The sequence below is a fragment of the Linepithema humile genome, chromosome 7, assembly GCF_040581485.1.
Source record: "Linepithema humile isolate Giens D197 chromosome 7, Lhum_UNIL_v1.0, whole genome shotgun sequence".
Taxonomy (NCBI): Eukaryota; Metazoa; Arthropoda; class Insecta; order Hymenoptera; family Formicidae; genus Linepithema; species Linepithema humile.
The window spans coordinates 2,656,190-2,671,083 of record NC_090134.1 but is presented as its reverse complement, the minus strand read 5'-3'; the positions used below and the strand labels follow the sequence as shown (position 1 = coordinate 2,671,083).

The window sequence follows — 14,894 nt, the reverse complement described above, 5'->3', positions numbered from 1 at the left end:
AGTAATAATGAAATTATAAAATAAACAGATGAAATAATGGAAAATAATAGAATAAACATTTAACATAATAATTTGAAGTATAAAAAGAGACATTAAAATTTACAAAAATGCACAGAATGTGAAAGATTATTTTAAATTATTATTTATTTTATTCATTTTTATTATATTTAAATATTTTGTATTTTTTTTTATTAAACGCGTCTTATCACAAGCAGCTAGCTTATTATAAATATCTAGATGGAAGTGAAACTTTTACATCCTGATGTCAGCACAATCTTCCACGTATAATATTATACTATTGCGTGCCGCACCTGGAGAGAAGAGCGCTAAATTAAGATTACTCATCTTCATCGATTGCTCCACCCAACGCTGCGATCACAATCATATTCATAGCCGCTGGATGCGTCCATTGTTGCCTAAAGAAAGCAACAACTCATTTATGATAGCGTTCGTTAAATCACATCGCGGCTCGATCTTATCTCCCCGTAGAAAAAATTCGTCCTCGACAAAAGTCCATTCAGAAAATTCCTCTCGCAACGAAAATTACCTGTCACCATTCTCGCACTATGCTTAATTGCCTGTTGCAAGCGTCCGTCGTAAATGAGAAAGTGCTCGAGCGGATAAAATCCGATAAGCAAACTATAAACGTTTGCATGGCAAAACTGAGGCTGCTAGGCTTCAACGATATGGAAACGGAAAGTATTGAGAAAGAGAGAGAGAGAGAGAGAGAAATGTTAGAATGTAGGTGTGCTGAATGTAGACGCCAGTCTCCATTCACCGTTTTAAAGCATGCGTATGCACGTCTGTGCACGGTCGCGCAGGAAAGACGCACGTAACAATGATCACGGAAAGATCAACGACAATTATGTAATTGCTCATCAATTAAGTCGGCATTACACGTTTCCGTATGGATGAGCGTAGGGTGGGTACGAATACGCGTGCGTTGATGTGCGTAATAATGTGGTATGGTCATGATCATGGTTCGGCTTCCGGTAAATTAATCTGGTATCTTGATAAACATATCTCCCACGCATAATGATGCATTTTGAATAATCAGTATTTGGTTATTTAGTATTAATTGGTATTAATATTATTAAAATTAATACTATTATAATATTATAGTATACTTTTGTAAATTGATTAGTATTGTTAATATTATAATGGATATTACAAAATATTTGAGAAATTTGTTGCAATCGTTTTAAATAGCTAAAAAGGAAAGTTATGTGTTATGAAATTATGAAAAATCTTCAATATAAATTATATACAAGAATAATGAATAAAAATGGTATAATAAAATATAATAATAAGTGATATATAATAAATGATAACAATAATAGGAAGTAATAATTTTATTATGAATTCATATTTAGCACGATTACAAATGGAATCTGCGCAAATTAACTGTGAATAAAGCTGGCTCGGAATTGTTTGGTTGCCGGAAATAAATGCAATAAATTTTGTTCTAATTACTCTGTAACTAATTATGGAGCAAAGCCGCTAAATGATACCGTAACGTGGTTCGCCGTTCCGCAATGCGGGTGTCGATTATAGTTTCGAAGTTAAGTCGCGATAAGAGAGTCGGTTAACATGGCCGTGTTAAATGGTTTGTTCGCGGACTTTTCTCTCTTGAAACGAAGCCGTCGTAGCGGAGACAAAGGCGAGGCCTTTTAACGGCACCGTCAAGTTATTCGGGGAGATACGACGGCAAGGCACGCACTTTGAAGCGTCAGTCAGCACCGCACCCAAGGACCTGAGACAAGTTCTGACGTGTCCCGACTAGATTCCGTATTGTTCATATTGTGCTTCGGTGGCCTCGGCGCTCTGTCTCATCGGCCGACCGACCAACCGACTCTTTCAAACACCCAAATCGAGCAACCAGCCACTCGAGAACGTAACGACGTGGCGCACGGAAGTGTTCTCTCAAAGGGAACAGAAAAGAACGTTTTCCTTACGCGAAGTGCACCCAGTAGAGAATAGTGTTGACTGCTATAAAACGCTATTGTACGTGCTGGCCAATTTTGTTTTTGTTTTCTAATAATTAATACAATAATTATAAAAATCTCATAACAAAATTAAATAATTTATACAGATATATGTATATGCCATAAATCTGTGATGAAATCGATGTTATACTTTGTTCTTTGGAACAAGTTTAACATCGTTTATAGTATCAATCTTTCTATATTTCTTCGATTAGAGAATAATTTATGATGCTAATCGGATTGTCAAGGAAACTGACTCGCTAACCGTGATCCCACGAAGCATTGAGAGCGAAGAGTCATTAGGTGCACTTTAGCATTGAAGCGAGGTGAGAAGCGGGCCAATTATCGGTGCGAAGAGCGAGATAGCGATTCGCGGCGCAAACGATACCGTAAATCGTACGGACGGGGCCGGTCGTCCGCGAGCGAATTCGCGAAACGCAATAAATCGATCAGCGAGCGATGTAATTGGACGGCACGGCGAGGGGATCCGCGCGGTGAAGGGATAAATAAGAACCTGGATCACGACGATGCCGGATAAATGGCAAGATATTGTGCTTCGCCATACAGATAATAGCGACCGAGGTGCTCTCGATGAGCTCGATTCTTTTCTCTTATTGATGGATCGTTGATCTTTTAGCAACGATTTACAGATCCTTCTGCTTGCGTTGCAGAATTGATGTTTCTTTTAACGTTAAATTTGAAGCATATAAAATATAATTATATTTTTTCATCCTATTTTTAAAATTGTTTCCTTCTAACGAGAAGTATCATTATAGAAAGATAAAGATTGAAATATACGCGCGACATTAAATATTGCCTTCGACAATAAGAGTTGATAGGATAACAATGAACAATAATATTATAGAGCGTGCGCGCGCCATAATATTTACGCACATAGTCGAATACGATATAAAATATCGAAAGGTTATCAACCTTTTTTTCATACAACGCAATTTGCGAAAGTAGCGCAATAACGACATGCCGTTGCATAAGACGGCGATGCCTACGCAATCTAACTTTTCTTCGACAAATCGTCGTGTTCTTTGTCGCGAAGTTCACTTCCAAGTCACGACCTGGAAGTTATTGCACAGATAACGCGCGGCAATCGAAGTGAATGGCCGTAATTGTATCGAGAACCACAATAAGAGATATTCAATATAATCGAGTTTTGAAACACGGCGCAGTTTCCGAAAGAATTGAAATTGGTGCATTCACTGATGAGTTTTCTGGTAAAATTCTTACGTGTCCCACATTTTGTTGCGTAAGCAATAATTGCATCGTATCACGCGACGCGTTTTAACAATCTCGCGTTGCTCGCTAATGACCATTTAACTGCGCTCACGGAACGCCGCAGATCAACTTGGCGTGCTAACATGTATCGTATCTTTTATTTCCGGCAGGGAATTGCAAAGCTCACAATGTTGAGAATATAATTTTTGCTATAAAATTTCCTAAAACAAAATTAGAGAAATTGTTCTGTCGTATTTTTTAAATCAAAACGTCATGTCTTTTGAAAAATTAATTCATATTTCAATCCTATTGAAACAAGGTCAACTTGTTATTATTATGTTATTATCTATTTCGCGGAAGGTATATACATTCATACACGCATACATTAAAATTTAATTACTAAGCGCTCATACTTCAAGAATAATTTATGTTGCAATATAGTGTTAGTTCCGTCGATAGAGTCCGACATTGGAATTGGATACATCAAGATAACGGAATTAATAATGCAAAATTTTCAAAGCATCGTACTGAATGTTTAAACGGTAGATTGAAAGGATAAAACCGCTTAAGTGCAATTGACAATCCATGAAGCGAACTACAATAAATTTATTTCACCTCGACGTCTTTAACATTGACTTCTTCACGCTATATTCAGTCATGTGCGACGTCTAAAGATACTTCATTTAGATCGTTTACTATCTATGCTACTCGATGCGACAGGATAAATAATGAGAAACGTTATCCCATAGTGCAATATTTTTACGTAAAAAAATAAAACATCTTATTTGACTAAACAAGTGAGATTGATTACTTCTTTCTTAAATAAATATTGCTTAAAAATTGTTAAATAGTACGAATAAGAATACTTCGATATACCCGTAAAAAAACAGTATAGATAATTTCCATCAAAATTTTATTTTATCAAAATAAATATATTTTTATTTATTGAAAAAATTCAAGCTTTCCTTATAAAAATTGTATCGTATGTAAATAGAAACGCTTCTTTATTAACAATTCAGCACATAGAATATTATTCCGTTAGAATCAAACGGCGATTTGTATAAAAATCATGTCTTATAGACATTGTTGCATTGGTCACGCAAAGCTTGACCGATGAGTGAATGCACTCATCGGTTTTCAAGTAAAATAGCAACTGGCAAATTATCTTCGGCGCATACATGAATTATAAATACAAATGTTTGAATAACGGGGTCGTCACTCTCTTGCGGGATAATCATGCGATAACGTAACGTCTACGGAGTAACGTTTCAAGTCAGCCGCAGACGGTAGACAGTGGAAATTACTCTTGCTGTCGCGCGCTTACCGGACGTGCTCGCGAAAAAAAGCAACCGTTATAAGATAGCTTACGTGATTTATATGAATAATTTAAATTTATTTAAATTTTTACAGATATTATTGTACAATAGATACTAAATATTCAAATTATTCCAATTTATTCTATTGTGTTTCCATATAAAATGCAATAAATTAAACGTTCACGAGGTTAACAAAATTTACTTCCATTTTATAAACACATCTTTTATGTTTATATAACACATTTATATTTTATAAATATCATACAAACGTTATGTTAATAGTTATAGTTATATAGAATTTTTTAATAATTATCTTAGTTATCGTTACAACGTTAAACATGCAATTTCGCATTGAAGAGATCCCAAGATCGAAGTTGTAATCATGACAGAAATGCGAAGGTAGAGCGTCGGAGATCGACAGGAATTTGCGGACTGCCGACTTGTACATTAGAATTCCCTCTGCTCTCTCCTTTCCATCTCCTTCCTTAGGAGAGAAGTCAAAGGTCGCGGAAGGGCTTTGGCAGGTAGATATAGGCGAGTAATGGCACTTAATAATAGGTTCGTAACGCGCGAGGGCAGGTGTGCGAATCGCAATGATTAATTAACCAATGATAGGTTTAACTCGCTTCCTCGCGGCTTTTCCACCAGCTCTTCGGCTCTTTACACGACTGATTGATGATTACACGGCTCACGGATGCGGGCTGCGTTGCATTTATACGTAAAATTGCGGGAAATAGCGACGTTGGTAATCTCATTTCGTAAATTCTTTAAAAACGTTGGTGGCATAGAAAGATTGAATCGTTCGACGAATATACCTGAATGCGCAAAAGGTCGTCCGAACCGGTATTCAAATTACGAAACTTGGGACGAACGATTAGAATTGAACAGAGAAATTCCAGGAAGAATTACGAAATTATCTGTAATATGAAATATGGAATTTCTCATTTCGAAGTATGTTTAAGAATTAAACGAACAAACATTAGTATTAATATTATAGGTTACTTTGAGTTTTCGAAATCCATTCTTTTTTCGAATTTTTAACACTCTCAGAATTGCGACAGAAAAATTGCAATGGGAAAATCACAAAATCAATGTTTCCGTTGCTTCATGGCTTTTGGTTATACTCGTTCCCAAGACAAAAATCGTGACCACCGAAAATACTCTGCGATCATCAAGGGGCATCTGTTCCCTTCTTACGAGCACGTGGTGTAAGATGAGGAGGGCTAAAGTGGCTCCTCGAGGAAATATACTTGCTATCTCGGAAAGGAAAAAAAGGGAAAAGAATAACACAAGCCCAAAGGAGAAATTCCTTGCATCCGTGAGTTGTACTCATTATTTCTCTGAGTTGTTGTCTTTTTACGGTTACCAGCGTGAGAAAGATAGCTGTGATTAAAAGTCGGTTGCAGCGATATCACGTGTGTGACAAAAACATTATCACTTTATGAATCCGTTAAAAATAATTTAAAATAGCTATTAATTTAAATATTCAACAACTATTCTTATCCTTCTTCTTTATTTATATTTAACATAATCGTTAGACTCGTTGACTAGTCATGTGTGATATTTGTGAAGAATAAAATAAATATTACAAAAGACAGCAATTTAAATATACATTTGTGAATAACGTAATAAAAAATCTAATGTAAAAGTTTTTTATAGATTCAAAATTTCCATGTAGCTTTTTCAAGCAGCCTCTCCAAACTTCAGTTTGTCTTCTATAAAACTTCACTATAGATTCAATATATTTCGCTGATATCATCGCAAGGGTGCGCAAACTTTAGCACTAGGGACAAACTTTTTTCCTAGCGATGTACTCTAACGTAGCAAAAAGCGATTTATTCGGAGCACGTGCCTCCGGTGTCAAGGCGGCTAAAATTAAGCGAGAGAGAGAGAGAGAGAGAGAGAGAGAGAGAGAAAGAGAGAAAGAGAGAGAGAGAGAGAGTCCCTGCCTTGCCTCCTCATCCGTGCTCACCTTCCGTCACCCCTCGATGAACCCCCTCCTATCCTGTGATGCCAGCTGGCAACCGGAAGTAGGTATAAGGAGCCAGGCGCGGAAATAAAGGAGGCAGTGACGAGGGGTGGTGAAAAACCGGAGATGGGGCTATAGCCGAGGACCGTTGCGCCCGATGCGGCCCACTTTTATTTCCGTCCGCGTCGTTATTATTCGTACACGGGGGTTCTTGCCTCATATCTGCGGCGGGGTTTACGAGCTGAGAAGGGGAAAGTGTAGAATGAGTGAAAATTCCAAACGAGCTAAACAGCTGACGAGAGAAATTCCGGAACCCTAAAATAGTAGTGTGAACTTTTGTGTTATTAAGAGAAAATTATGCAATGAATTAAATTATAATCCATAGAAAAATTTGGATTTGTCCGAGTATCAAATTACTCTTCTTTTCTTTCCATTATATATGTAATCTGAATTACATAACCGATTTTATCGTCGATACTGAAAATGAACCGTATGTTCGTTCATAAATCTTGCAGCCACATATAAATTTTCATTTTAACATGAATTTCTCATTAAAGAAAATTAGCATTGCGACGTGCCTATAAATCAGTGCCGCCCTACAAACATGATTATTTAAGTAGCAGAGGCTCAATTACCAGAATTTCGTATATTAGGTAGCAATAAATTTGAAATATTATGTATTTACTTAAGAAGGAGCAGGCGGTGAGCATAATTTTGCATTTAATCTTTCATAAATGCAAATTGGCTAATAATAGTGAAAGTAAATCTTATTTTCTTGATTTTATACAACGTGCTTCTTGGAAAAAAAGATTTATATAATAATAAAAAAGAATATTGTTATAGTATTTCTAAAATAGTGTTGAAAATGAGAAAGAAAACGCACGTAGTCAAAAGAATGTGAGACAATTCTAATAAAAAATCTACAAAACAGCAATACATTTTGTTACGGAACAATAGCGCTTTTCCATACAATTGGAGAAGTCTTCTCAGGCATGAAGAAAACAATTTTACTATCGGTACAAAGAATCGAAAGAAAAATGCATTTTCGCAGAAACGGATACGAAGCCCATCAAACTAACTGCTTGTTCCTAGTTTGGAATACTGAAACTCGCTCGACCACATCCTGCGCGTGGTCATTTCCGTAGAAGCCGGTCGACGGCTCTCCTTCGATACAATGTTACAGAACCACATTAGCGATATTAGATTTCCGAAGGTTTAGCCTGTGTTTATTATACGTGTTTACCCTACCAGATTATTGACAGATTCCATTGTTTGATGTGTACACAGTTAATCTGTTTACGAAAACAGAAATTTAAACACCTTTAATTCTGAATTCATTTAATTTTGTTAAATTTGGATAATTTTAGAAAATATTTATGAATCAGATTTATTTACTAAAAAAATATTAAAACCGCGCAAATTTCTTTAATTAAGTTTTATAGATATATATTTAAAAGCAAAATTCTTATAATTAGTAATATGAAATATCAGAGCTGTGTGTGAAATCAGTGTGATGTGAGAATTGGTGACATAAATAATATGTCAATATTTTGCTTCTCTTTCAATGTCGGTGTCCTCTTGGGAACATAAATTCCGATTTCACCAGGATCCGTGATATCTCTGGCGAGATACTTGAGCCTGAAGGTTCAAGGCTGAGCATACTTTCAACCGTGCTTCTCGTGGTTCTACGTAGCTTCAGGAGAAATTACATTGAATGTCGGCGGCGTAGGAATATTATCTAGCGGACGTAATAATTTATTAATCTTATCGCAATGATGTCTTAATAATCTTTCACAGCGTCTCGAGATATTTAATCTTACGCATAAACGATAAGTGACATAATTAAAAATATTATCTACATTTTGTGTCATAGCAAATGACGTTCAAATAAAGCGTGGTGAAAGATCGCTTAGAGAGAAATTGCAGAAATAATTTTTAATACTTTATTGATAAATGCGATATTGAAATTTTGCTCCCGATAAACACAAGTATCGCATTCCTTTGCCAATCGAATATATTCGAAACGCATAAGTGCACCGGTATTACATTACACACCCGGCAGACGTTATTTTATCTGCTTCTTCCCGCCAGTGTCGAAGCCCGCTCACCCTTGGGAATTAAAATTTCCACCGCCCCGCCGGGAAGACTCCGAAGACCGACACCGTTTGTACCGCCGATTACCTGAGTCAGCTGTCTCAGAGAGCAGCACCTTTGTAGGACTCGCGGCAAAGGAGGCTGGAAGAAAGCATGGGTTCTTCGCTACGAGCGTCTGCGAGACCGAACGAGCGAACCCTTAGAGTGGAAGAACTTCTGTGATCGAAGAAGCCTCAGCTGTTTGCCAATGGAAGCCATGAAACGAACATTCACTCCGACTGCGATATTTTGCTACAGAGAGGCAGATTGCGACAACATTTGTGGCAATTACGATTAATTGCGATTCTTGATCTCAGACAGAAGTTGGGAGCGACTTAATTAATTGCGTCGGCGAATTAAAGCAGTTCACGTCTGCTACAATTGTCGTGAATCAGTTCGTGGTTTAACGTGGATTATATTAAATTAATATAAAGTGTGAAATAACGAATTCAATCTAATTTAATATTGAGACGGTATCAAAATTGGATTATATTAAATTAATATAAAGTGTGTGAAATAACGAATTCAATCTAATTCAATATTGAGACGGTATCAAAATTGAGTTTTTTAGATTTAATGAGACGAGAATAAAAAATTCTACACTGAAAGCATAGCTTTTTAGTTTCTGTTGCGACTGTCTGTGCAACCGCATTCAATAAAGAGAATTAAATGTGTCGTTATATATGCTTCTGAGAAGTCGACACTGATCTCAGAAAGAAAAGCAACGTCGTTGTTTTCGCCGGCAGCACTGCGTGGTGATAAATTGTGTAGTTTTCTTGATCTTACGACTTACGAAGTGGTGAAGATAGCGCGCGTCGGAAAAAGCGGTTTCTAAGTTAAAACGTGACGTTAATTTGCCGCGGGCGACGTCGATGATACTTTAACTGGAACTAAAGTAATTTCGGTCGGTGGGAACTTTTTCCTCTAGTCTTTCAATTGCGCTCCTCAATTGTTGCCGTAATCGGGCGTGACCGAGATTTATAACTCTCTAATCTCTGTTACGTCACGAAAAACTCTCAACATGAAAAATTGAAGTTCTTTTCTTCTATCAAAATAAAGCAGTTGCGGAATCAGTGCAATTTTTGGTGAATTAATGTAATTTTTGAGACTGAGATTTTAATATTTTAGACATTGTATACATATTTTAAAATTAATAATTATTTTACAGACTCATAGCTATAGATTCGTAATTAAATCTTTAAACTCTCTAAATAAACCGAAATCAATTCTTTAATAATGTAGCCGTATTTATATATTCTTTTGTTTTTTAATCTTTAGATGTAGCACGGTTAAAAACTTTATTTCATAGCCATTTTATAAGTCCATTTTAAATATCTGTTTAAATTAGCCTTCATTAAATCTTCGAAGGTGGTCCGACGTAAATAACTTCGATATCTGGCTCATTAATGGTACTTGTAACTTTGTCCCTCCTTTCTATTTCTTGTCTCCAACAAAAACATTTAAAAGTAGAAAGTACCGAGAATAAGGGACTCTTTGTACTACTAACGAGAGAAGCTAATCTCCCCTGCTCAGGTGAAACTCGCTTTCGACACCTTCTTACGATTCGTTTCCCACGGTTTAGACCAGGTAAAATCCGGAATGTTTTCCTCACAAAATGGGTTTCTTCTTATTCGTTTCTTTTCTCATTCCCGCTCGCCCTTCCCGTCTTGCTTGCTATCTTTTTCTTGCCTCACCCCTGCCGGTGAAATCCTACCGATATTGTCCCTTAATATCTCTTTGATATGAAAAGATTTCCAACGCATAATAATATCGCAATATGCTAAAGTTTCGGTATTAATAACGAGAAATTAATTAATTATATGCTTCGCGAAACACACGATTGTTTTGCTAAATTTTCGCTGGAAAAAAAACTAAACAAAAAATAGAACCTAGGTGAAAGTTTTAAAACTTCTTGCCTGTCGACCAAACCTAACGGTGAATTTAATAGATACCGAAATATAAACATTACGAGATATTGGCACCTTGAGTTGCACGTGCGACATGAAAAAACATCGTAACCATTGTCTCACAAAATAAAAGCAATTTAAGCGTGAACGTACGCTTTGCATTGGTTTTTCTCCGCGTGGGCGTATCGTGTTTTTCCAGGAATTTACCATGTTTCTATGGTTGCACTATAATATAGTCACAGTCTAATTTTTTATCTTTATTTTTTTTTAGAGAAAAAAGTTTAAACTTTGCGTTTCAACGATTGTTGATGGTCGAAGAAATCACCGCGACTTTGCTAACTTTCGGTAGCATTGCGATAATCGAACATCCGAAAACTTTCAGTTCCCGGTGAAATGTAATAAATAAATCGCTTCGGATACTCACGGACTGGTATTTTCTTAGGATCGACGGTGCTGAGTCGTTCCTCGATCTTGTCGATTTTGAGACGCAAGTGTCCGCTCCTTTCGGCCACTTGGGACAGCTCGGCGGTGAGGCCCGCGAAGATGTCCTCGGCGGCGGTCAGGAGGGATGCTAGCTGCTTTAGGGAGCTGGTGAGGGCACCGTTCGCTACCGCCTCGAGCTCGGCACCCACCGGCCAGCCCGGTTGCGAGTCCGCCGGCACGTGGCCGCGGCACAGGTGCCGCGGCTCTACCTTCCGCATCACGAACGGCATCGCGACGATGACGCCGGCGGTCTGGGTAGCGTATTCCTGGTCGACCGCACTCGCGCATAACACACTTTACCGTCGGTTTTCTCTCATCACCGGAGCACCGCATCACCGCACGCGGATCCTTGAAACCGGGAGAATTCCGCGAATCCTTTGTGCCGTCGGCGCGACTCCATGCCGCGCGGTTGCCTTCCGTCACTTTTCAACTTTTGTATACTTTTCTATTGCGTCACCGCGGCTCGTTTCAATTTCCCTCCCTTTAAACCCTCTCGGCACTTTCACTCTGTATTCCCGTCGGATAGCGAAAGATTGATTCAATCGCGCGCGTCACGAACCGATACTCGCATTACGAAGATCGTATGTGCGCGACATTGCGGCGGATCTTCCGGAGAGAAACCGCCACTCGTTCTTTCGCGCGGATTTTTTTGGCGGGGTGCGATGTGCGATTGGATAGGGACGACGAACGGAGAACGCGCGAGACGACGGCGGGGATGCGTCGTCGTGAAACGTACCGCGCGCCGCGACGGTGGTACGCGAAGTGCCGGCCGGTTTGGTAGCTAGTCACCGACCCGGTCGACGGGTTCTCCCATCTCCCATTCGAGTGAGTGCGAAAAGCCGCTTTTGCCAGCTGTCTGGCTGTAGACAGGCTGCTATCGCCATCTCTTCGCCAGACCGGCCGCGTTCTAATACCTACTACCGCTATAACATTTTTAATATCATTCAAAATAATAAAATGCACAACATAACATAAATATGTGAATGTGAATTAATAAGAATGTTGGAATAACGAAAAATTAAATTAAAAAATAGAAAATTGTTTAGCGTGTCGACTTGACCAGCAGCGAATAATATAGGAATCGGAAAACTGATGAAGTTACTCAACTTCGTAATTCGCAACTTGGAACTGCGTTATCAGAAGAAGTAAATGTAGTGCATATATCAGACACCAATAACGAGTTAAAATTTCCAGCTGATTATCATGAATTCTCATGAGAGATTTAAAAATTATCTTATCGCATTAGTTGAAAAATTTTAAAGGAAACAGGCATTTTTAAATCGGAAGAGTTAATCATTTCATATGCACATATTTTATTAAAAATATAAGTATATTAAAAGAAAGCTCAGTATTTTATTAGAAATAAGTAATCAAAATTAGGACCATTTATCAATGATATAAAAAGTATTAAATATACTGGTGAAATTTTTTTCATACTTTCAAGCGATATTTTGAAAAAAAATTGTTTATAACTTGCATTATATCGATCACTGCGAGCAATGATGGACGACTGACTATTAGCGGATGCCTTTAGAGTATCAATAACAGAATTTGTGTCACACCGGAAATTGATAATATGAAATCCCGAGAGAGATAGATAGAGAGATAGATAGATAGAGAGAGAGAGAGAGAGAGAAAGAGAGACGTGATAAAAACTTAAATGTCCGAGTGACATTCTTCGTGAACTGTTTTAGAATGAACCGGATACACCCATCAATAGCCATAATATACGGAGCTGTGATACGCCCACCGGGATGAAATGGTTGAAAAGAGCCGTGTAGCTTACTCTCTTCACATTTTATCGAAAAATGACCAATATCTACTAACAGTATACATATTACACACTGCGTACTGATGCAATTACACACTCCGTCCTCATAGAAAGCTCATAGGCAACTGGACGTACCGAGAGAAAAGAATAGTTACAATAACCATAATCTATAGTGTTTTCAGGCGCCAACCATATTGGATAATAAATTTATCATGCTTCACTCGTATTAACGATAATTATGAGTGTACAGATAACCATTACGATATAAGTCTACTAAGTATGTAGCGTTCCCAGGTTGCGAGAGGGCGCCTATCGTATGTGGCGCTAAAAATTATCGTATTTGAACAAAAATGATCGTATTTGAACAAAAATGATCGTATATTTAGAAATATTAAAAAAATGAATCATTTAAATACTATTCCTTTTCGTAGAGATAATCGCAAATAAATTCATAATCAATATTAATCGCTCTCGGATTGATTCTAGTTCACTTTCACGAAAATGCTAATATAGATATTAACAAGTATTAGAAATGGACATAGGTGAAAAGGGAAAAGGATTTGAATTTTACAATTCCAGTAATTAATATATAGTATGTGGCCAATAGTAACGTAGACAAGCAGATGCCACCTAGGAATCTTCAGCTAGTGATACAAGTTTATATAAATTTATACCATAGATCATTATTCTGTCTTTGTTTGATATTCATGAACATTTATGTCGATTTGTGTCATTGTGGGCCGGTTGTTCCAACTTCTTGGTAGGTTTATCCGTCAGTTATTTATTAATAAATATCAATAATCCTTACTCAATAGTTGGAATACCAAGTAAAATTACATCTTGGTAATAACGATAGAGGTAATTTTACTTGGTATTCCAACCATTGAGTAAAGATTACTAATATTTATTAATAAATAACTGACGGATAAACCTACCAAGAAGTTGGAACAACCGGCCCTGTGTCTAGCTGGAAAATTTCTTAAATAGCGAAGTGCCACGCTATCATTTCCTCAAATTATCGTATATTTACGTACGATACCAAAGTGGTATCGTACATCGTGAAATGACCAAAATTATCTTGCATATACGATAATTATCGTACGGATCCGAACGCTGTAAGTATCTCTAGTTGCGTGAACGCCAAACTATTGACGCGTATCTTTTGTTCAAGTCACCCTTGTCTTCTAGTTGTTCATCTGTCGTTAGTTGCTGTCTTGTTCTCGCGATCGCTTTGCTGCTCGCACGTATTCCGGTTCCTCTTTATCGTTGTATCTTATTCCGTTATATAATAAACGTTAATTTGTACGCAATCACGTGCGCTTTATTCACATGTATAATTACCCCTGCTATCCGAGGCAACACATATTTTTATGGGTATTCTAATTATATGGCTGGTTATACGATTCACAGTACTATACGTATAAGGTTATTATTGCTAACATTACAGCAATAATTTATATAAAAATAAGCATTCTGATTATAATTATAGTGCCGTGCAACTAAAGAGAGTTCCAAATATCACATACTTTTCTCTCACTGCGTAGACGACTGCGCTATCCTAAGTTAGCAACATGAGATGAGAGTTGCATACGCGAGCTATCGATCCGCGATAGCCGCCGCCGATCGAGTTAACAAACGTCGTAATTCGCGTTTATTTTCATAGCCAACTAAATAAAAAGTTACAGCGCCAGTAGCTCGACGAGTGCAACGCTCGTTAGCGTAACAAATTTAGCAGGCAATACGGTTGGCCGGATTCGATTCGGCGTAAAGTAAGCTCCGGAATTGAACCGATGTAATTGATAGTCGGAACTTATCCTTGCTTTCTCCTTGGGAGGATCTAATGGGTGAGGGTTACTGGTAGCAAGTGCTTTTACTACACCTTAATTTGCCGAGCATGTGCAATTTCACACGATAAAGTCTCGCATTTAGCGTTTCGGGATGATTCGCCCGGAGATCTACTCTTCGGGGGAGGGAACGATCGCCCATAAAATACGCCGACAACTTTAATTTTATGGATAACTTTATGCACTTTTATGGAATGCGCAAAACCTCGAGCGACATTGTCGCGATTGAAATAACAGATAGATTTCATAAATTCAA

General features: G+C 37.7%; 1 protein-coding gene across 2 annotated transcripts in view; it reads right to left on the bottom strand.

Annotated features, from left to right (window-relative positions):
• gukh (GUK-holder) overlaps positions 1 to 11,822 on the bottom strand; it is a 77,505-nt gene extending 65,683 nt beyond the window's left edge. Inside the window, exon 1 of one of the 2 annotated variants that reach the window (XM_012377756.2) lies at positions 10,965 to 11,822. In XM_012377756.2, the coding sequence (XP_012233179.1) occupies positions 10,965 to 11,253 (289 nt within the window). In that variant the 5' untranslated portion in view covers positions 11,254 to 11,822. The remainder of the gene's footprint in view (positions 1 to 10,964) is intronic. The other variant, XM_012377755.2, reaches the window with a different exon arrangement.
• Between the last annotated feature and the right edge of the window lie 3,072 nt (positions 11,823 to 14,894).